This window comes from Lepisosteus platostomus, chromosome 9, assembly GCF_059453375.1.
Source record: "Lepisosteus platostomus isolate fLepPlt1 chromosome 9, fLepPlt1.hap1, whole genome shotgun sequence".
Classification (NCBI taxonomy): Eukaryota; Metazoa; Chordata; class Actinopteri; order Semionotiformes; family Lepisosteidae; genus Lepisosteus; species Lepisosteus platostomus.
Window position 1 is genome coordinate 56,623,598 of NC_142619.1, and position 22,468 is coordinate 56,646,065.

At 41.1% G+C, this 22,468-nt stretch overlaps 1 protein-coding gene across 4 annotated transcripts in view; it reads right to left on the reverse strand.

Annotated features, from left to right (window-relative positions):
* The window catches only part of parvb (parvin, beta), a 28,595-nt gene extending 7,675 nt beyond the window's left edge, over positions 1-20,920 (reverse strand). The window contains exons 1-12 of one of the 4 annotated variants that reach the window (XM_088645763.1): positions 20,527-20,920; positions 20,238-20,394; positions 11,566-11,655; positions 8,041-8,111; positions 7,619-7,721; positions 7,231-7,371; positions 6,460-6,575; positions 5,696-5,754; positions 3,592-3,611; positions 3,250-3,311; positions 2,887-2,955; positions 1,163-1,264 (exon numbers count right to left, since the gene is read on the reverse strand). In XM_088645763.1, coding sequence (XP_088501889.1) covers positions 1,163-1,264; positions 2,887-2,955; positions 3,250-3,311; positions 3,592-3,611; positions 5,696-5,754; positions 6,460-6,575; positions 7,231-7,371; positions 7,619-7,721; positions 8,041-8,111; positions 11,566-11,655; positions 20,238-20,352 — 948 coding nt within the window. In that variant the 5' untranslated portion in view covers positions 20,353-20,394; positions 20,527-20,920. Of the gene's footprint in view, positions 1-1,162; positions 1,265-2,886; positions 2,956-3,249; positions 3,312-3,591; positions 3,612-5,695; positions 5,755-6,459; positions 6,576-7,230; positions 7,372-7,618; positions 7,722-8,040; positions 8,112-11,565; positions 11,656-13,907; positions 14,054-17,617; positions 17,796-20,237 lie in introns of those variants that run through there. The other 3 variants (XM_088645762.1, XM_088645760.1, XM_088645761.1) reach the window with 3 other exon arrangements.
* Positions 20,921-22,468: the final 1,548 nt, after the last annotated feature.

A 22,468-nucleotide genomic window follows, 5' to 3' on the forward strand; every position in this document is an offset into this window, starting at 1 on the left:
TCAAAAATAAATCATCAGCTCCTGACAGCATTTTCCCAGTTGTACCTAAGGAAATGAGGAATAACTTTCATAGATCTTTAACAAGGATATTTCAGCTGTCACTCAGGATGGGACCTGAACCCACAGATTAAAGAAATAGAAATGTAAAACCAATTTGTAAAAAGGTAAAATCAAGTCTTATGTACAGTACATCACTGAGAAAATAGAGCCAAGCAGAAAGTATGAATACAGCATTTTTCTAGTGTATGATGCATGAAAGGGATTTGGGTATTTATGTAGATTCTTCACTGTCCTCATTAAGACAGTGCAGGTAAGTAATGATTTACAGTAAATGGAAAGCATTTTTAGCGGTGTAACTTAAATCAAGGGAAATTATACTCAAGCTTTGTAATGCATTAGTAAGATGTCATTAAGAAGACATTGCCCTGTTTTTGTCACCATACCACAAAATATTATAGCCATAGGAAGACATGAAAGAAGGGCAACTAGAATGATTCCTCAAGGAACTGTCAAACACAGACAGGATAAACTAAATTTGTATATTGAATATAGGAGATTGAGGAGATACAGTATGATCAGAACACAGGGGTATAGACATATGTCAATTGAGGGGACTACTTCCAAGTTTAGAGACAAAACATGGACATGGGGCCACAGTTAGAAACAAAAGGGAAATTAATTTAGGACAAAAAACAGGAAACTTTTTTACTCAAAGTTGTGGGAATAGGCTTTCCAGCCAGTTGGTTGAGGCCTAAAAACACTGGGCGTCTTTAAAAAAAAAATGTCTGGATTAAATGTTCCTCCTAAATTACCATTCAGTAATTTAGCTCATTCCCCCTGTCAAAATGAGTATGAAGATACCATTAATTTAAAAAATTAAAGGTTGCCCAAATTACTGCAGCTACCACCCAGGTATGGACATGCATGGCTAATTTCACCAATATTCATCCCAAATGATCACTTCAGGGCTAGAACAGTGCTTCTAGGTGGACCACAGACCTCAAAGCGGACCATCACCCTGGCACTGATCTCCTTTGTTATTTCAGCTCAGGTTCTGCCTCCAGCTGAGCAAGCAAAGTGCTCAAAAGTACCGACATTTGTTTCCAACTTCATTTTTACACGAGAACTCATGTCAGCTGGAGCACTAAGCAGTGATGCATACCTTCTGATCAAAGTTCTCAGGGGTGAGAAAAAAGTTGTAGAGAGGAACAAAGTAGTTCTCCAACAGTCCCATCAGCAGTACTAAATACACACCATCTGCAAACTAGAGACAGGAATACAGACTGTAAAAAACACTGAGGGAAACAACGGCCAACATTTTAACATACTGGCAACAAAAGTAGACAGACGGCACAGTATTACTGATGTGATCAAAACATCTATCAATACTACAGAAAAACTTACTGCAATGTAATTAGGAAATTAGTAAGAATTTACTAATTTACAGTAGGTACTGTAGCTGTGTCAGCATTCGTAGGCTGCAAAAGAACAAGTAACAGTTTATTTCATGATGAAAAGAGAAGAAAAAAACATTCTGGCTGTGGAGCCTTATTTGGGGAAAAATTGTGTTTTTCTTCTCTTTTCAGTAAGAAATATAGTCACATTCTCAGTCAGGTTCCAGATAATTATCACAGAATAAAGAGGTCAAGGATCTAAATCCCAGGCCCCATAGCTAAGATACGACTCTACTAATAGAGTGAGCTGCAACTCCAGTATTGCACAGAAGTGAATAAGGCAGGCAGACATATCGTACATGTATGGTGCTCTGACGCATCCAACTGCAGAGTCAATCTACAGTGCATTTAAAACCAAGAACAGGAGGCACCAAGAGGGTTAGAGGAGTCTGGGACTATGTTGCTGAAGCTAATCATGTGGTTTCTTTAAAGAAAAGGCTGGGTGAGATCCTTAAGTCAGTTCTCCTAACTGCTGTGACAACATGGCTCTGTCTGGCTCCACTTTTTTACTGCCTCGAGCAGAGGTAGAAAACCAGTGTGTATTCGCTCAGCATTAGGTTCCCTTGTGTAGGTAGCTGGAGCACCGGGGCTCTTGGAGAAGAGTTTAATTAAAGGGCAAGCCATAAAGCTTGAAATGGAATTAAAAATTCTCTGGTTGACAGAGATGAAAAAAAATCGCGCCTAAGCTGAGAAGCTGTTGGTGTGGTACTGAGACGATTGCCCAGGCAGCCGCATGAATATCCAATATAGTGCTCTCAAATAGAGACGCAGATGGTACTGATGAGAGGCCTTCGCAAACGGCTGTCAGGGAGAAAAAAAAATACAGGACAGCCTGTGGTGGGTCTATGGGCCCTCTAGTGGTGAGCAGCAGAAAGAAAACGTTTTCTCTGCTGTGTCACGCTACCAAATGGGCTAGTTGGTTCAAATGCCTTCCTTTTGCTTGTCACAGTTCTTATGTTCTCATGGATCATTTTACTAGGACTCCACAAGCAGCTGTGGACAGTTGTCTGAGCAGCACTCGGGTAGTGCAGTATTAGTGGGATCAGGCTCTCTTGGGTCGCAGTGACAGAGTGGCTCCGGCGCACTCCCAGGAACTGCAGGTATGTGGTGCTCTCCGTGGGGATGTGCCCTTTCTCCAGTCAGCGTTGAAAACTGGGTGCAGGGCTGTGCTGCTTGAGCTCCTAACTCGTGTCAAAAAACAAGTGGCTTGAAGGAGGGGGGGGGGGGCTGGGGGTTCTCCCCTGTGTGCGGTCATGAGATTCATAGATGCAAGGTGAGCCTGGAGAAACGCGTAACTGGCTGTTCCAGAGCGGGTGGAAGGAACGGACAAAACAGGTGATACGCCATTTCAAAATAAGATCCTGGACCTTATGTGGAAAAACAAATTCCTTTAGTGAGAAAAAGAGGTGATGTGTGCTTTGGATAGCCTCACCTGAGTTTCCAGTTCAGTCACCTCCAGGTTTAGCTTATTAAGGTGCTTGTTCACGAAGGTAATGAGAGACTGGCAAGGAAGAGAGATAAGAACAGCTGCTTATCCTCATCACAGAGTAACATATTGGTAACTTACTGTTCGTAAATGCAATCATTAAAGATGTATATACTTCTTAACTTAGAGCAGATAGCTCAAATGTAGAAGGATGGAGGAGGTCAATTACTGCAATAACTAATAATAAATCTCTTTGACAGTTGACTTCCAGGACACTACTGACCACATTTCAATTTGATATACTCAACAAAACCCTGAATGTGCTAAAGTACTAATGTTTCCCCATTAATAAGACCCAGAGTGTTTTACCTTTTTAACAACATTAAGTTTGTCGGGTGCATGATCCAGGAGGGTATCAAAGGCATCTCTTTCTACAAATTAAAAATAAAAACGTCAAAACCTACAATGTACATTGAGCACCCACTTCTCAAGAAATTGAAACTTTAATTAAATGTTTACCAAACCTAATTACACTGAACACCACATGACAAAGAAAAAAATATTCTTTTGAAGTTGAATTTTATAAAGCTGCTCTCACACTTGAACCCCTACTGCCACCCTCAATGTTCTTACGTTTCCCCGGCTGCTTTAACAATTACTTTCAGGATGTCTATCAAGCTACCAAAAATAAACACCTTCAAAAGGACTTACCAAATCTTCCCATCATCATTCTACAGAAAAAGAAAAGAAACACAAGAACGTGTCAATTGAAAGCCACAGAACATTAAAGTTCTCCTTGCAGGCTTGTTACTGATCAAGGTGTAGCTTATCCCAAGAATATTTTTGCAAATTAAATCCAAATTGTCTCACTACAGAAACTGCTCTGAAAACCAGGAAAAAACTAAATGGACAAGAATCTTACATATTTAAAATGAATATACAGTAAACAGAATTAGGACACCCATGAAGAAACAATACTCAAAACCTTTTTTTATCCCCTATACACAATTCACCACTAACTCAGAATTCAAATTATACACAATCCTGTATCTAGTGATACATTTATCAAAACCAATTACTTGAGAAGCCCATTAAAATTAATCAAGTAAACAATAATAAAACATAAGACATTTACTTAATGTAGTTATAGTATTGATTATAAGCAGGTTAATTAAAATTACTGTAGGTTAAATGCTACTGCACTGACTCCCATGTACTTCCTATATGAATTACTTTCTAGGGAAACCTTGTAGCTCTGAACAGGTTAAAAACACATTCCTATTAGGCCTTGATACAAATAAATGATTCAGAGATCCTAAGTAGCTAAGTAGCCAGCCAGCATGGATTGTCCTTCCTAAGAAACCTCTGCTCTTTTAATGAGTGTACTATAACAATGAATGTATTGTATAGAATTCGTTGAATCCGTGTTAATTTTCACTGCAATGTGTTTGGTAATCTTAATACACACAATAAAAACAGACTGAGCAGGAAAGTGAAGGCATCCCGCAAAATTATCAGTGCACGACAGTGACAGCCATCACATATCTACACCAGTCAAACAAAGCATGGAAGGCCAATATAGTATTTTACTGTCATGATCACCCCTTGCACGGTGAATTTGAGCTCCATCCATCTGGACATTTTAGACCACCTAGATTCAAATCCAATAGAACCAAGTTATCCTTTAGTCTCACAGCACTTAACCGGTGCTGTTGGACAACTGATTGGATTTTTTTCCCCCAATCATACATGTCTTTTATTTGTTAATGGATTGATGTTGTGTTAAATGTATTGCGTCATCTCTTTCACCTGCCTGCAATGCTAATTTCTCATCTGGGAGCATAAAATGAAGTAGTAAAAACTACTATAAGGTTGATCCCTGGAGTATACAAGTCTGGGCTGTTAATAACCAGGTAAACACAACCTGATTCAAATCCATCCCACTCCAGAGGCCCTGGAGCAATAGCCAGCCCACTGAAGCTCAGCAGGTGTGAGCCAGGTCAGTACATGGATGGGAGCTCTCCTGGGAAAAACTAAGGTTGCTGCTGGAAGAGATATTAGAGGGGCAAGTAGGGGGCGGTCACCCCGCAGTCCATGTGGGTCCTAATGCCCCAGTGTAGTGATGAGGACACTATACTGTAAAAAGGTGCCGTCCTTTGGGTGCGAAGTAAAACCGAGGTTCTGACTCTGTGGTCCCAGGGTATTTCTGAAAAAAGTAGGGGTGTTACCCCGGTGTCCTGGCCAAATATCCCCCTATCCTTTACCAATCCTGGACCCCTAATAATCCCCATCTATGAATTGGCTTCATCACTCTGTTCTCCTCCCCACTGAGAGCTGATGTGTGGTGAGCGTTCTGGCGCACTATGGCTGCCGTCGCATCATCCAGGTGGATGCCTCACATTGGTGGTGGAGGGAAGTCCCTATTACCTGTAAAGCGCTTTAATTGGAGTGTCCAGAAAAGCGCTAAAGAAGTGTAAGGAATTTTTTTTAACAAATGAGCATTTCACCAAACTATGTAAACTTTCCCTTTACCTACTATGAGACACTAGATTGCGACAGAGGTGCATCGTAAAGTGTACAATCTGTCAGAGATCAGCTGACTGAAATGTGTACGTCTTCTTCTTCTTAATATTCCTAACTTCGAGCAAGGATTCATAGAGCTGAAGCAACCCAAGTAAAGTACCCTACACAATGGTAAAACACTAGTGACCTGCCCAGGATTTGAACCCTTAAACTTCCTGTTTGAGCCCTGACCACTACTTCACATTAAGCCTGCTGAGTCTTAACAGAGCATGAGGGTTTTGAGTGAACTTACTCTGTGGTGGTGGTAAGCTCCTTTGTCACATGTGATGCCTGAAGCATGCCTTCTCTTTTCTGCATTTAAGAAAGGAGACCTTCATGAGGAAGTTAACAGGCAATGCTGTACACATACAGGGCAAAGACCAAGACATACAGTATTTACTATTAAGGAAATGGCAGCTTTAAATTTACAGAGAAAAAAGGACACCTTAAGGCAACCTTGCACTCAAAATGTATTCAAGGAAGCATCTTTTCTCTCATTTACTAAAGGAAAAAAACTTTGAGTGCCGTTTGCATTAAAATCCGTGGTTGACTGGACATGCACTATCACTGTACTGGCTGAATAAGTTCACAGAGCAGTGCCGCACCTAGAAAATCAGAGGATCACTGTAACCAGGAGATTACAGTGCTTCTGCATTTCTGTTTGGATTGTATCACCGCAAATGTTATTAAAATAAAGATTTTAACAGAACCGTAATGTATGAAAGTCTGGAAGCAGACGAAGTGCAATTATTACAACATCTGATGAAAGGAGCAATTCTAAAAAGCATTTTTTAAATCAGTTCTTAAAAGCATTTCCAGTTTTTGTGCCTAGGGTCACAATTGCAGAGATTTGCTGAGGATTCCTTTTGGCTAACCTCTGTGTATCTGGATTTACACAAGACCAAGGAGAGTCAGCTGCTCGTCATCACTGTGTCCATTACTCAGTAGGGTCAGGAGACTGACAGTCATTGGGATCTCATCTCTATCATTGTGCACTGTTTTGGTGTTCCCACTCACCTTGACGATGACCACCTGCACAGACACATGTTCCGGGAGGCGGATCGGGGCCTGGAAATGCATCGCCAGGGCAACCAGAAGGTAGACGATGGCCACCAGATTCTTGGCATGGACAGCTGTGGTATGAGCAAAAGCGTCATCAGTAAAGGTGATGCAACAACAGAGCTCCACTTCTGAGTCTTTAATACCATCCCCTGGGGCACATATCAGGTTTTAGCAAGAGTTAAAGAGCTCAAATTGCAAGATCGATAAACATATATAAACAGCAGATTAGCTGAATCAAAACTACAATAGTCAGCAAAATCATGCATTTATCTCTAGACTCACATGCAGTTTTTAAAACAAATTGTAGAGGCAGTAGCTAACCATCGAAGACATTGTGAAGATCACTCAGGTTTTACAAAATGTCCAACATCACAATATAAAAGCTCTGATCTTCCCAACATTTGGAAAATGCAAACCAGATGGCTATTGTATCACAGTTTACTCCCTGCATGGCACATCTTACACTGAATCAGGGGCACTGGGACCTAAAAGTTACTGTTGTTATTGTATAAAACTAACTAGTATACTGGGCTTCCCATTCAGGCTTAATGTTGTAGGGCTGAACCATCAAGCCCCAGTGCACAGCTCTTTCAATGGAGACTAGTACCTGCATCATCACTGGGGTAAGGTCACTTAATGCACATTCACCACAAGTAAAAACTCAGCAGATTTTCAAGGGGTCCCATGCAATTCAGGCCCAACGCAGAAGTTGCCCCTCTCACTCACAGTCCACACTCCATTCAATGGCCCAGCCATGAGGCAGCAGGAGCTCATTCACTGCCTCCAACACCGTCTGCAGCTTCTGCTTCTGCCCGATCTCCGACTGCGTCACCTCCGCCACGTTCAACTTGCGGCCCGACAGCTTCTCTACAAGACAGCAACAGATGCACAGACCTGAACGACTCTACACAAGCTCAAAAACTGGCTGCCATGAATTCGGTGAAAGTCATGTTGCATGAATGACAATAATTTAAATGCCTTTCTAACTTCCAGCCACAATCACAAAAAAAGTCAATGTGTACTTATTAATGAAATGAGTAATTAACTTAAGCTACTAGAGCTCAAATGTTATAAGGTATATCTGACATAATCATCTTTTGGGCAATACACATACCAAATAACTTCTGCAGCACCTGGCCATCGTACACATCCTCCTCAAGGTCCTTCACAATGATTCTCTCCTCCTCCAGCTCATTGTTAATCCAGTCAATCAGGACCTGAAGCAAGCAGCCAATTCGATACAGAAGGTGCCATGTTTAAATCGTGAACTATCTTGTTGAAAAGAGAAATAGAGCTAATACTCTGCCAAAATGAAAGGAGAATGTATGTGGAATAAGAATGTATGCAGAATTCTCAAAATGTCCAGCTGTTGCCATTAATAATATAGTTATTCTATGTAATTTGTGTCCTTCTCAGGAAGAGTTCACAGCATTTAGATGAACATTGTAATTTCTCCAAAAAAAAAGAATAGCACATTATGGTATAATGACTCACTAAGAAGCAAACACACAGAAAAATATATTTTAAAGGACTTACCTTCATTAATTCTTTAAATTTGCCATCTTCCCTGGAACTGGGGTCCAGCATAGTTCTCTCAGCATTTTCCTCTGTGGAGAAATTCATGGTGAAAGAACCGACAGGACTGAAGCATTACAGTGACTAGCTCTCAGAGTGCTGCCAGCTCATGTATTCTTTAGGCGTGAACTATCCACATGACCCATGGGATTGTACTTCACCCAACATGCAGTTCAATGTACTATATCAAGTTCTTCTTTTTATTTAAAAACATGTCTGCTGCAGATTCTGACATTTTTAAGCATCATTTCATATTTAAAAATAAATCTGTAGGTAAACAGACAGTCCACATTTATTAGAAAACCAATTTCAGAGTCTGTAGGAACCTCTGGTGCTCACAATAGGTACTGTATATTTGTTCTTTTCTTAAGCTTGAGTTTCAATCCTCTCAACCCCTGCAATTGGGCTAAACTTTCATAACTTCATGTCTTGCAATTCTTTGTTATTTATCACCATCACAACCATTTTTTCCCCTCTTTGCTCGGGTAAGATCGATATCATCCAATAATTCTTTATTGTCCGATTTCTCAGAAATTTATTTTGCATCAGAACAGCTGTGTTTTACACACAAAGGCTTACAAAGAAAAACATTACATAAAAGACAATAACGCATACATGGCCATTAGCCAGCAGCCATATCACCCTGCAACTCACAACTGGCAACCCACTGAAGCTAAGCAGGTGTGAGCCTGGTCAGTACCTGGATGGGAGACCTCCTGGGAAAAACTAAGGTTGCTGCTGGAAGAGGTGTTAGTGGGGCCAGCAGGGGGCGCTCACCCTGCAGTCCATGTGGGTCCTAATGCCCCAGTATAGTGACGGGGACACTATACTGTAAACAGGCGCCGTCCTTCGGATGAGACGTAAAACCGAGGTCCTGACTCTCTGTGGTCATTAAAAATCCCAGGGCGCTTCTCGAAAAGAGTAGGGGTGTAACCCCGGTGTCCTGGCCAAATTTCCAATTGGCCCTTACTAATCATGGCCTCCTAATAATCCCCCTCTATGAATTGGCTACATTACTCTGCTCTCCTCCCCACTGATAGCTGATGTGTGGTGAGCGTTCTGGCGCACTATGGCTGCCGTCGCATCATCCAGGTGGATGCTGCACATTGGTGGTGGTGGAGGGGAGTCCCCATTACCTGTAAAGCGCTTTGAGTGGAGTGTCCAGAAAAGCGCTATATAAGTGTAAGCAATTATTATTATTATTATTACACATCACTGCTTACAGGAAGTTACACAGCTTACCAGAGCCTGTACTCCCCCCCAATCACCCTAAGCCCCTATAAATGCTCAATACCCCTTCATTTTTGCACTAACCACCATTTGCAATTGTCCACAAACCATCCATTTTCTAACTGCTTCTTCCAATTCATGGTCGCAGGAGAGTAAGAGTGGACGCTGACAAGGAAAGGGCTCAAGGAAGGGGACACCAATCCATCAAAAGCAGAGAGGCACTGACGCACATTCACACTTTTGGCGTACAGAGATGCGGCTTGGTTAGCTGATTTTGAGCAGATTCTCAGATGGCACAAGGTCATATTATATAACTAAATGATTCGCCGGTGATTTTTCAGACCAGGGCGTCACCAACAGAAAAATATGGGAGCGGGGGGGAGGGGGCAATTTCTAGGAGACACTGATTCCCGGAACGGAACGGGAGACTTGGGATGTCTGAGGTACTAATAACCCCTGGTGTTCTTCACACAAAGGGAAGTACAGTAGATGAGAATGATGCTATCAAATCCAACTTCCTAGGATCCTTCAAGTAGCAGCAGGATGAGATCCTTAGATCAATTAGCTACCTGTAGTCAAATGAGCAAGAAAGGACTCATGACCTGTTCTGAAGCTCAACTACAATATATCCTCTGCACTACAACAAGTGAAAAAATACTTCCTCCCAAGGGAAAACCAGACAGCTTCTAACCAGCCATCTTCAGGGAAACTTATTTACTGTTCACCACTCTGAGATGTCTCAGGTCCTTTAGAGAGAGGAAAAACTTATTTACCATCAATATGTGCAGAGCAAATCAGTGTAAAACAATGACGAGAAGTGTCTGATGTGCTGTTGGTCACCCTTCTTTTGTCAGCATTTTTGCTCCATTTTTGAAAGCATCTATGGCACTGCAGGTGCTGTACTGTATGGCCTAGGGGCACTCATTTCAGTTCTGTTTTTGCTACAGGGATCCTTTTCAAATCATTTTTCTGAGGTCGCGGTAAAACTGGGCAGGATTCGGTAAACTCTTCAGGGAAAGCTAATGCAAACATTTAAGCCGCAGTAGAAAATGGAAGATTCAGTGCACCAAATGAGGGCGGTGGCCCTATCAGTGTCCTCCGTACAAGAGACAGGACACAAAGGCGGCGTTATGAGGGAGAGGACTCTCTTCAGAAAGTGGAAGTGATTCAGAGATGACAGGGTGAACCACAGGGGTTAAGAAGGAGGTGGACTCCACAGTCCGTCAAAATGAAAGTCAGCTCTGTTGCTCAAGGGCGGGGAGCTTGTATTGCTTTATCACCACTAGAAAGCCACTTCCTCTATGAAATCCTAATATAAGTAGCCATGGCTCTGTTTATGTGGAGGTAAATATTTACTGGTTCGTTACCACTCAACCCACACGTCAAATGCATTTATATTAAATAATTATGTCTTATAAATAACAAACTAGTAAGTGACCATTTCCCGAAATATGAACACATACGGTTTTCCAACATTTTGCTCCCTATAGTTTCCCTTAACTTAATTATCATATTAATCTGACTTTTACTGTGTTCTATTTTATACCATTTTTCATATTATGACTGAGGAAACCATAGCCTTCATAGTATCTAACTACATTGTCACAATTCACCTTGGCAAACAGCTATGGGGCCCAAACTGAATACCTTTGAATATCTCGGATGCTACAAAAACACTTTACACTGCAGCTCTGTTGGTGTGTGCGTTCTCTTCTTCAAGATATCAAAACATCAGTCCTATTTCAAGGACAAAAGCCGCTACACAAGACAATCATTCAGCCCACAGTGGAAGCTTAACCTTATGTGACAAGCTATCAAACACTAAAAGCAATGAAGCCCAGAACCACAGACAAATCCAATACAGGTTTGTATAAAATTTTCACTGACCTAATTCCTCTAACAAAGTCTAAAACAGAGCCTTGAATTACATCTTCTGCTCCACTCAGTTCTATGTGTAGGCTGTGAGGGAAATTACAGGCTCTAACTGCTCCTAGCATGTCTCATACTACTGCACCTCAGACTTAGAACATAACTGTTACAAATGAGGGGAAGTCATCCAGGCTATTTGATAGTTAGGAGCAAACTAATCCAATGGCCGTATCAAGCCTTTTCTTAAAAGAAAACATTTATCATATTTAGCACAAAATGTGTCCCATTAAAAAAAAAGGGGTATTACTTTCTCCCGCCCCACCCAGTTTCAAGTAGGAAAAGACATTTGTAGCAGCGTGCAAAATAAAACACATCTGATCACATTACCAAGCAGGGTGTCCTCAGGGTGGAGGTCTGTGCTGAAGGGCTGGAGGGGAGAGTTGATGGCATTCTTTCCTTCTTCCTGCAGGTCACTCACTGTGGGACACAGGGGAGAGAATAACAGGAGGGATTTTTAAAAGACTGAAACCGGCGGAAGCACCTATAAGCATTTAAAGGTTTAAATCTGACAGGAGAGTGCAGGTGGGGCAGTTCCTTCATCAGGTAAACTGGAAAAGGAAAGGAACTTGGCATGTGAGGGTAGCAATCTAAAATATCAAAGAATTAAACATTTTCCAGGCTGCATCGTTTTCAGTTTAATTCTAGTTCGACAAGTTTTTTAGTGTGGTGCATATTTGTGTTTTAACCTTCCTTTTCGGTAGACATGATTTGTTTTTTCCTCTCCAGCCAGTGGGGCCAGCAATCCATTTGCCAATTCTGAGGCTCTGTACTCGGGCCTTGAAGAGCACGTTGTTCAAAAAGTCCAACGTGAGCCATTAACAAGAGGTAGAAGAGGGAATACTGTACTGTATATCACAGCTGACACTCTTAACAGTTTTGTCTTTTATAGACTTCAAACTTGTAAACAGTCCCTCAAAAAAAAAAAAAAAGATGCAACTCTGGTATTTGAAAACAAGTTGTGGAGAGGACCACTTCATTTTACTATGGATTAAAGTTGAATGAAAGAATTTTTTAGTGAAAAATTAGTACACTTGAATACATTAAACTAAAAAAACTGTAGAACTCAAAATGAGGTAACTCGTAAGCAATGACAGAAAGGGAGAGGAGGAGGAGGAACATGCAAATGTTGTAATGCATTTCTTATGGAAAGTGAGCAACATTCATTTACAAAGCCAGCAGCAGCAGCAGAGTTTTGGGGTCTTATGTCCAAACAGGTGGCTGGCAAATGACAAGCAGAAAACGTCAATTGAAAAATGGGAGCAGGCACACCCGAGGACAGAACTGCCCACCAGTTCCAGAACCAGGCCCCAGTAAACACAGGGCCTGCTTGTACCAGCTGTCCAGGAAAGGGTTAACAGATCTTGCGCCACCATCCACTCTGGCGCCAGACACGCTCACCGAGCTCCGTAGCCTGCAGCCACCATTCTTCATCACTCCAAACAGTAGGCAAAGTACACTTTTCCCACTACCCTCCGTTGCAATGCTTGGTCAAATAAACAGTGCACTCCTCAAAAAAGAATCGTTCTAATAAAATACTGTATACTAATCAATCCAGCATACACATAAGTACAGCTTATCATTCCAGGTTTAAAAACAAGTTAGTAAAACAACACTGCTATTGTATAATCTTAAATTCCCACACCCCAGGGATGTTGAACCGAATTGAATAAACGAGAAAATTCAAAGTTTAATGACCAGCACAGCAATCTACATGGTGAATGTCCAGCGTCAAGTAGACTATCTCAACGGGATGATAAATAAAGCCCAATGTAAATATCACCACAGCTATCAGAAGCATTTTCTTTCTTTTAGCTCTTTTAATAATGTTGTAATATTCCCTTGCATCATAGTGTTCTAGAGCAGTCCAATGGTGTGGTGCTCACACTTCCAGCTCCAGAGTTCGAGTAGAGTGCCTTTAGTGCAGAGTTTGCAAAGTTTTCTCTCGTTCATATTGGTTTTCACCAGGTTCTCTGGTTTGCTGCATCCCTTGCCAGCAATAAGCCGTTTTCTAATAATAGACAGATGTTTTCATTAACTAGTTTGTCAAGTAAAAACTTCTGCACCAATTCTATTTTTAGTCACAATCTATTTCCTTAATCACTGTTCTATTCTTTAGATCAGCCGTCTATACATCATCACTTAATCTTCCCCTACTTGCTATGTTCTACAGAGAATTGTAAGGAACAGCTCACCACACTCTCTACTTGGAGCCAATACTCATCACTGCAAAATACCACTTGAGTATCTTTAGCTCACGATGCATAATTACACCAGGTCTTCTCTTCAGCAACTACAGAGCGTGTAGCTATGAATTGTTGAAACATATCTAATGCTCGACTCTCACGATGTAAAACACAGTGATTCTTCTCTCCGTTTCGGACTAGTAAATCAGTCTGGACGTGCAAGACTGCTGTGCACCGTTGAATACCTGAAAAGTATTCTTTGCAAAACCCTGTCTTATTATACTTTATTGTCATTCATTTCCTATTGAAATGACCACTGACTGGGTTTGCACATGCATTTCAATCCAAATAGTAAAGATCTGACCTTAACAGGTTCCACAACTGCAGTCCTTGTAAAACAATCTCCTTTCATATACAGTATTTGCAGCAGGAAGCAAATCGGCCACAGCCCTACACAAGCCTGTCCCTGACAGAGCCCCACTCTACCTTGCTTCTTCCGTTTGGTCCCACACAGCAGGCCAGCCATGCTGCCCGGACAGAACTCCGTCCCTGATGGTGAATCCCTGTATTCTACAGCACAGAGAGGACGCGAGATGGTGCCTTGAGTGCAGTCAAGTGGAGAGGGCAGCTGGAGAGGCCAGAGCATGCCAGGCCAGTCAGCACGTGTTATTTCTGTCACAGCGCTGGTCCAGTTACACCTTGAGCAGCTTGTGTGCACATTGAGCGGAAACTCTACAACTAATGAACACTCAGCTAGCGCTGAGCATGAGGGCTGAATGGGAAGAAGAGACTTTGCAGGTAAAATGTCTCCATTTATTAAATATGCATGGACGATATTCCCGAGCTGTATTTTATCATGCATGCAATTCACAGCAAAACTGAAATATTGTAATTGCATTATAGCCAGATATTCAAAATGAAGAACTGTTATAAGGATGGTGAATAATAGTACAAGCTTGGCCTATATTCAGTGGCCAATACAGTTTACATTTTCTTTAAAAAAAAAAAGGTAATATGTCCTACTGCATTACAGATATCAAAAACTTCTCATTGTAAAATAGTCACTTTCCTAAATGATAGTCTTGCATAGTCTTTGCACAGGCAAATAGAAGTACTTGGGGACTAAGGGGATTTCAATCCAATTGCTAAGGACATGTGGCAGAGAGGCAAGCAAGTTGCTCCCATTAACAGTTACAGAAATACCTGTAAGTTTCTGTTTTGCTCAATTGACATTGCAGAGGAGGCACTTGGGATCCCCAATGAGGATCTAAGGACCCCTACCCCCTTGTGAAAACATTGGTCTTAAATCAAGAATTCACTCATACTGTACTCCTCTCCTGCTTTTATTTGAGCACTTTGTAACTATGCCATTAGTATCATTGGAAATTGATGTTGTAATCCACTGCAGCACCAATCACATTTTGATATTGGGTGCTGTTGAAAGCATACTATTAAAAGCTAGCAGCTCAAGGGAGATTACAGAGCAGTGACTCTGAACCCATAATGTGCATGCAAGAGCAACCAGCTTGTGGGAACCACAATTTTCTTTCACTCCGTTGTGCAATTTATTAAACCAGCCGTCTGCATGGATTCTACAACAAGCCTTATATGCGAGGCAAAACAGGAGTGTGAGCAGAAGTTTGCCCATTTGAGCATGCAGAATTACTCACTTGGAACAGAGTTATTCATTTTAATAATGTCTTACGGCAAGTTGCATCACAGTCTGACCATGAATCTAACCAAAATCTGAAGACTAAAACCCTAAGAGTCACCGTGCTAAACTACCAAGATGATTTACGAGGATGGAAAGGTATAAATAACATTGCTAAAGGGAGATCAGTGACTTTAAATTTAGCCCACATTATTTATGACAGGAAATACTTGCCCTCTGTGACTAACAGACACATAATACCGGAGCCTCGTTTGTCAGAAGCACAGGAGCCTGGCTGGGATATATGACACACCTCTAGACTGGCCAGACACAGCCAGACTCATTAAAGTGCTCTCTGCCTGGTAAACAGCAACATGGGGTTTTCACTTGTGGTAACAGTGGATGGGCCACATGGAGAAACAATAGACAAAAAGAACAAATTATGTTTTAAGAAATTGTGTCGACTACGCAATGCAGTTCTGATCTTTTGGCAAAGCCCATAATCAGTAGTGCATGGCTGTCAAAGACTAATTTACATTCAGGCATAACTGTGTCAGTGAGGAACGGGTGGACTCTTTGGCTTCACATGCACAATGTGCTCAAGAATTCTCTCCTCCTAAAACCTAAATGGACCAAAATGCTTTTACAAGGTGAACTTTAGCACCATTCCTACAAACAAATCCACCTCGTACATTACAGACCTTCGCAGTATCTTCCATTGCCGAAGCCGAGTAAACACTAGGCTGGCACTATACACTGACTGAACACAGGAAACGCAGAGCAAGTGACATTGCTTCAGTGGAGATAAGATCGCTCTGTGGCATCAGGTTAATCTGAACACACCCTGTTGTCACTTCAATAACCTCATATCGTGGCAAAATACTTTGCACGTCATACAAAACACTCCCACACAGATGTTTTCAAAGGAATTTGATAAAAAAAGTCTTGATTTTCTTGAGTCTACAGCAAGCAATATACAGCTCTTCAAAAATAGGCAATATCTTTACAACAGGAGAGAATGTTTTAACGTTATACATATTCTGTAGTGAAATACAATTAGTCCGCAATTAGGCAATTTTGGGGGTAAAGTACAGTATTACGTCCTGACCCGTCATGTGTGTCACAGAAGTAAGCTAGCAGACTTACAAAGGTCTTTTATAGTTTATAGTTACTTTTAGTGTCCCCAAGCTGCCTTTGAATAAAGGAACAAGTAAAGGTTTAACTTCACTTTCAAAATGAAAAGTCTAAACAAGAAACATTTCAACTGTTCAATCTTCTTTGTTTTAATCCAATTAGTGAAGTAACAGACTAAAGCATCTGGACTTCTCCAAAAGAACTATTTTACTGCAAATACTGTACTGTATAAGACTTAAAGGCACTGCAATTATCAGCATTATAATCAGAATATAACACCCCAATGTTTTAGAATTATTTACCAACAAACAGTACAATCAATAAATGAAAAATGACAATTATCAACCGTTTTTATTTTTGTAATAGGTTAAGGTGCGAGCGCTCCGATTCCGGTCTATAAGAGGTGCCACTGTGTACAGCATCATGCAATACAGCACCATCTTGTGGCGGAAAAGTTCATACAGCCGTTAGTCACTTCTAATAAAAAAAACAGTTGAAGAGAGCCTAATTTGAACCTAAGAAAACGACCCAAGAATACAAAATACACACGTCTGTAAATAAAGGGTGGATTTTATAAATTCTTCATCCTTATATTTCATTTTTAAGGTATACAAAAGAGATTTTGTACTTTTCATTTTTAAATGCAGCAATGAGTAACAAGTGCATTATTTCAAGATTAGAAGGTGCATCTTAAAATCTGATCAACACTTTTGATGGTTGACTATATTTTGTTCACCACTGAGAACAGTATTACAAGGCACCCTTGTTGATTAACTTTCAACAGAAGGTTTCAAAAGCACAGAAGCACAGACAGGGGATGACAGAGAATGATAGTGAACTATTACCTGCAGCCATTAGTAGTGCCTCTTACTGCAGTCTGAAAAGAAGGCAGGTCTGATACAGGCAATTGCAAACACAAACTAGTTCTTTCAAGTGTTCTGCTCTGTAGCACTCATGAATGTAATCAATATCAGTGTTAAACACAACAATTAGTGGGCAGCTGTATCTCAATTAACACTCAAGCATAAAGCAACATCATACTGTACATCAGCCATAAAGCGTCAATTGATGTGCATTGACTGAAGAAAAAAAATTCTTTTGAGTGGCACCATTCTCACTGTTAAAAAAAGATGTGCTATTCATTAAGGGTACAAGCACAGCAGACGTCACTCTTCTATTAAAAGACTAGGCACTCCAAATACAGCTGTCAACACATCAAACTCCATTCCAGTCAAGAAACATGCCTATATTGTATACTGTATAGAGGTAGGGCTTTTTCATCCAGCACACCCAAGACCAGTGTTTTTGTACTCCAGGACATAGTTCGTCTATATGCCCTCTCTACATTTTTTAAAATGTATAGAACTCTAAAAATGAATATACTCGTATACTTAAAGAAATGTAAACATACTTTTCAGGAAGTCCTTGATTACCCTTCTTACTGAGGAGGCAGATGTTTCAGGTATACTCCAAAAAGGCAGTGAAACTGGAGAGCAGCTCTTGCAGACTGAGAACAGTGCCGTTCCCCCTGCTTTTCGCACCAATGACTTGCAGTTCTGAATAACTGCTGTCATTTGATGCAGTCTCACTTCTCCGACAATGAGGAAGGATCCAAGTTGCATTTCTTTCTCCTTGATAAGCTTTTATCTGCAGTAGCTGCAGCTATTTGGCATTTGTTCCACTCTGCACCTCCATGAAGCTAAAAGGCTATTTTTTGGGGGGTTCTATCAAATCCTTAGCGATCAGGATTGTCTGATCTTAAAAGAAAAAGGGAAAACGTTTCAGTAAAACTTGGCGTTAAAATTGTTTCTGCGCAAAGAAAACATTGAAAGGGGAGAAAAACAGAAGCTCTGCGGGTTGTTGCACACGGAGGAGTGGAAAGATGCAGTGCATTCTCAGAGCTCGTGAGTAACCAGGACCAAATCATGCCAGGGGCAGAGAGAGTACCTCATCATCTACACACAGGGAATAAGACAGTGACAGACACTGCTACCTGGAAAATGAAACAATCAGAGATTCTCTGTACAACCCATGAAATGATCATCTTTGAAGATGACGAAAATCTTTTAAGACTGAAAAGAAAACACCTGCAACCTTAACTTCAAAAGATGATTTTTTTTGTCCCTGTAAAAAAAAAAAACAATTGTGTTAGTAAAGGCCAATAATACACTGTAGTAGTTCAGGTGGGGAGCTGCGTCAGCATGCGTAGGCTGCAAAGGAACAAGTTTTTCCATGCTGAAAAAAAGAAGAAAGAAAACGCAACTTTTCGGCCGTGGAGCCTTCTTCAGGTGTGAGCTGAATAATACACTGGTTTAGTAGAGTAGGGTCTTGTCTGAAGGGTTTCGTTTTCAGATTATGGCAATCTACTGTACATCTGCTAGCCGGAACTGTCATTTAGTCGAGCACGGTTTCCCTCCAACGATTTTAACTTGCACGTTCATGTCCTATTCTCGATTAATTACAGTAAGCCAAGAAGCTGTTGTGGGACAACAACTGCGCAGTGGAATTCCTCAGTAATTGGCCCACCCTCTCTCTTTCTCCCCCCTTGGCCTCAGAAGTCCTTATATGGACACACAGACAGCCACAGCCTCTCCCACCAGCTGCTGTTCTCCATGTGGCATCAGAAAGTCAGGACGGAGGAGTCAAATGTAAAGTAGGAGGAGGGGTGACACACAACAAATAAAAGGGCTGCAAACACTTTCAGGGCTGGGCAAGTCTCTTTTCAAAGGGATGACACACAACATAAAAAGGTTTTTAGTGCTTATCTATTTTTTAGGACATGCATTCCTGCATAAGTAACCAATTTAATAAGAGCACTCTGTACCTTGCCTGTGTGATTTCAGCAGTTTGTTTGTTCCTCGTACAGTATATGATGCTGCATTATAGTTACATCCCTTGTAATTACACTGGATTTTAATTGCATCTCCTCTGTACATTTAAATCCTGTGTCATTATAAGATGTTCTTACTGATTTCGCGCAGTTCATTTTATCAATAGTTTTTTTTTTTAAAGGCAATTCAGGAATAGTGTTGAAAATGTTTTTAAAAAACAACCATGCTTTCAGAAATCTTTTCAGACACCACGAGAGTTTGTTATCCAAGCCATAGAAAGACTTACAGCAAGTTCTTTGAAGAGCACTCCCACGAATGTCCACGCTCAGATTCCTCAAAATGCTTCCCACTCAGCATCTTTATTAGTTAATAATAATGACACTCCACTGTTATAATGACTTTTTCCATTGTAAACTCGGGTTATAAAATTAATAACAGTTTTACAGGCGGGCTAGCCTGTTTGTTTTGATGCCCAGTGATCAACACCTTCTGCTCCAGACACAGTCCATCTCGGGAGTGAGATGACTAGCAACTCTTATTATTGGATGGAAAGGGAACAGCTGTTCTCCAGATGTGGCTGAAGTGTGTGGGGCTTTAACCATCATGTCTGTGGTCACAGGATGACTAACTTGTGGATTAGGGTGTGGGTCTTCTTTTGTCTCACTTCCTTTCTGGTCGCAATTTGGTAACTATAATGGGATTTAACGCAGTTATTACAGGTATTGATAGAGGCTGCTGTATTGAGACATCTGTTCCTCTGATCTCCATAATTGTAACACCGACATTACCTAACCATCGGATCAAAAGCATACAGAAGTCTGCAAAGCAATTACTCTGACATCAATCTAGGGTTGGGCAATACTGATACAAATGCTTGTTTTTCTTAGATGAAAGTCCTAAGCACTAAACAAGAAGGAAAAAAAGAGAGAATAACAAGGGAGTATGTGTATTCTCCAGCAGCAGATCTTAATAATTCTGTAAGCGCTGCGACTTTTGTATCATTTCCGATCAATATTACAGAAGAGTTGATTTGCACATTGTACTCATGTTATACAACGAACAAGGTCATTCGTTCGCGTACAATGTTGTGCCAAGAGGCACTTTTACATCATAAACCCATGACACTCGTAACATGCCAAGTTAGTATCACACTCTCCAGATAACACAAGACATGAGAAAGTAACAGGAAACTCAACCAACCTTCTCGGGCTTTTTTCTTCCGGACGAGAGTGCCTCCCAGTTTTCCCAGAAAGGACTCGTCCTTTTTCATCCTGCCTGACTGCGCCGTGGGGGATCTGATCGGAGCCGTAGACATCTTGATGCTGAAGCTGCTCCTGATGGTGGCTTACAGACGAATCTGTGCGGAGCACAAACCTCTTAGGAAAACAATTCAGAAAGAATACCTGGCTCTGCTCGCAGGAAGGGGATGTGGCGAGCCACCGAGGTAAAAAAAAAAAAAATACAAAGTTAAAGAAATACTAAAACCAACCAAAACGCGTGTCTTGACAAAGGCGGAGGGAGCGAGAGAAGACCAATACAGTCTCAGTGGAACGGGATGAATTACCAGCCAATAAGAACAAAATGACCTACAGCGCCCGTCTATGGGCTGGATGTCTGCGTGGGAAAACTTGAGTCACCACTGCACTCTGATGTGGGGGGAGTTAGTTCCTGCAGCAATCAAATCAGCCGGCAACTGGTCATCAGATCTCGGAGCAACAAAGTGACCATTCCGTTTCCTTGTAAAACGGCACCAAAATCTGTTCAGTTTCTCAACAGGCGTCTGTCTGGTTGTGTTCACTCTTGGATAAAAATGGGTAGTACAAGGGCGATATACGAAAAGCATAGCGTTTTATCAATCGCTGATTTCATTAGCTCAGTTTGACCGACTCAAGGCGATACTCGCATTCCACGTGCATGCTTTATAATTAAACAAAAATGCCCAGGTCACCACTGATGGGGAAAATACCAAAAGTACCATTCCTTTTCAAATATCATTTTACAGTTTTCTATTTGTTTAAATATTTGATTTCCTGCCAAAATCAACAAGATAAAATATTTTCAGTTCCTAAAACGAATAATGAGCACTTACACTATTCACTTCAAATAATTGATCATGTACTTTAGTGATCTGGTGTTATGATGAAACAATTAACATTTATTTTTACTTTTTTGTTCACCTTTATTGTAAACGGTAAGTAACCTAAAAAAATGATTTCCCTTTCTGTAACATTTCAAGCACCGTTTATGCAGCAAGGGAGGTGGAGGATATGATTTATAACTCAATACAAGCTTATTTGAATTCCTATTTTTAAGAAGCCTGAGCCCGTTACACACATTAGACCAAGAATAACTGGCTCAGATACACATGGTTTACATAATCTAATGACCCAGGGAAGCCCTGCAAGAATTCATTCTTACATCAGTAACAGATCTCTCCAGCTGGAGCGGACTTTGGGCCTTCAATGACTTAGTAAGGCATGTATTAAAGAGGCCACCACAAAAACAGCCACAGTGAATACTTCACCTATCGAAAATAAGTTATCACTTGGAAAATTGATTGCTTGGTATGTTTGAATGTACATGTGCTGTTGGGTTCTGTGTAAAAGTGTCTTTAGTTAATCTGTAGTTGGTAAATCAAGAAGTAAGTAAATGGTTGTGTTATATACTGTTATTGTCATGTGAAGTTTATGTGTATCTGTGAAACTGTCTTACTCCTAACTGTATAGTTACTGCCCCAATGGACCTAGATATTTCTCCTAGAACCATCAAAGGAGATTAGTTTGGAAAATACTGCCAAATATGTGGATATTGCCAATATTGCCAAATTTAGATGCCAAAGAAGTTAATGAAGAATTTAATATGCTGTTTTTTCTGATTGATGATCTTGTGTTTGTTGTGTAGTGGCAAGGCTTATTAAAAATACAGGAATTAAGTTTGCTGCTCCCTTGCCAGTCTCTCTCATGTTAGTGGTACTGGACATAGAGAGGCCATGTGATTTCAGATTTAAGGTATTTTTCTATCTGATAGAGTTTCCTGATAAGAAACAACTCCCAAGGCTGAGATTCACCAGCCACCCTGATAAATGGTCATCTCTGGCACCTTACTGTCTGGGAGATTCCTTGGGAGAGTCGCATCCCAGGTTGTTTACAACCCTAATGTCAGAGAGCACTGTTACTCATCCTCCACCTCGCTCAGCCAATCAGGAACTGGTAGGGCAGGGTAACCCCACGTGAGTCTCGAATGCCCGCAGAACATTCAACCAATGAACGACCGTAGTTCCTCCAGATAAAACAGGAAGCACAGGGCCCAGAAAGCACCCCTCCAGGACATTCTCAGACTCAGCTCGGACAATCACGTGACTACCAGTGTGTCCGAGTGCCAGGACTTTACTTTGTTCTTTGAAGAGTCGAGACCGGAGGTCGCCCGCGCAT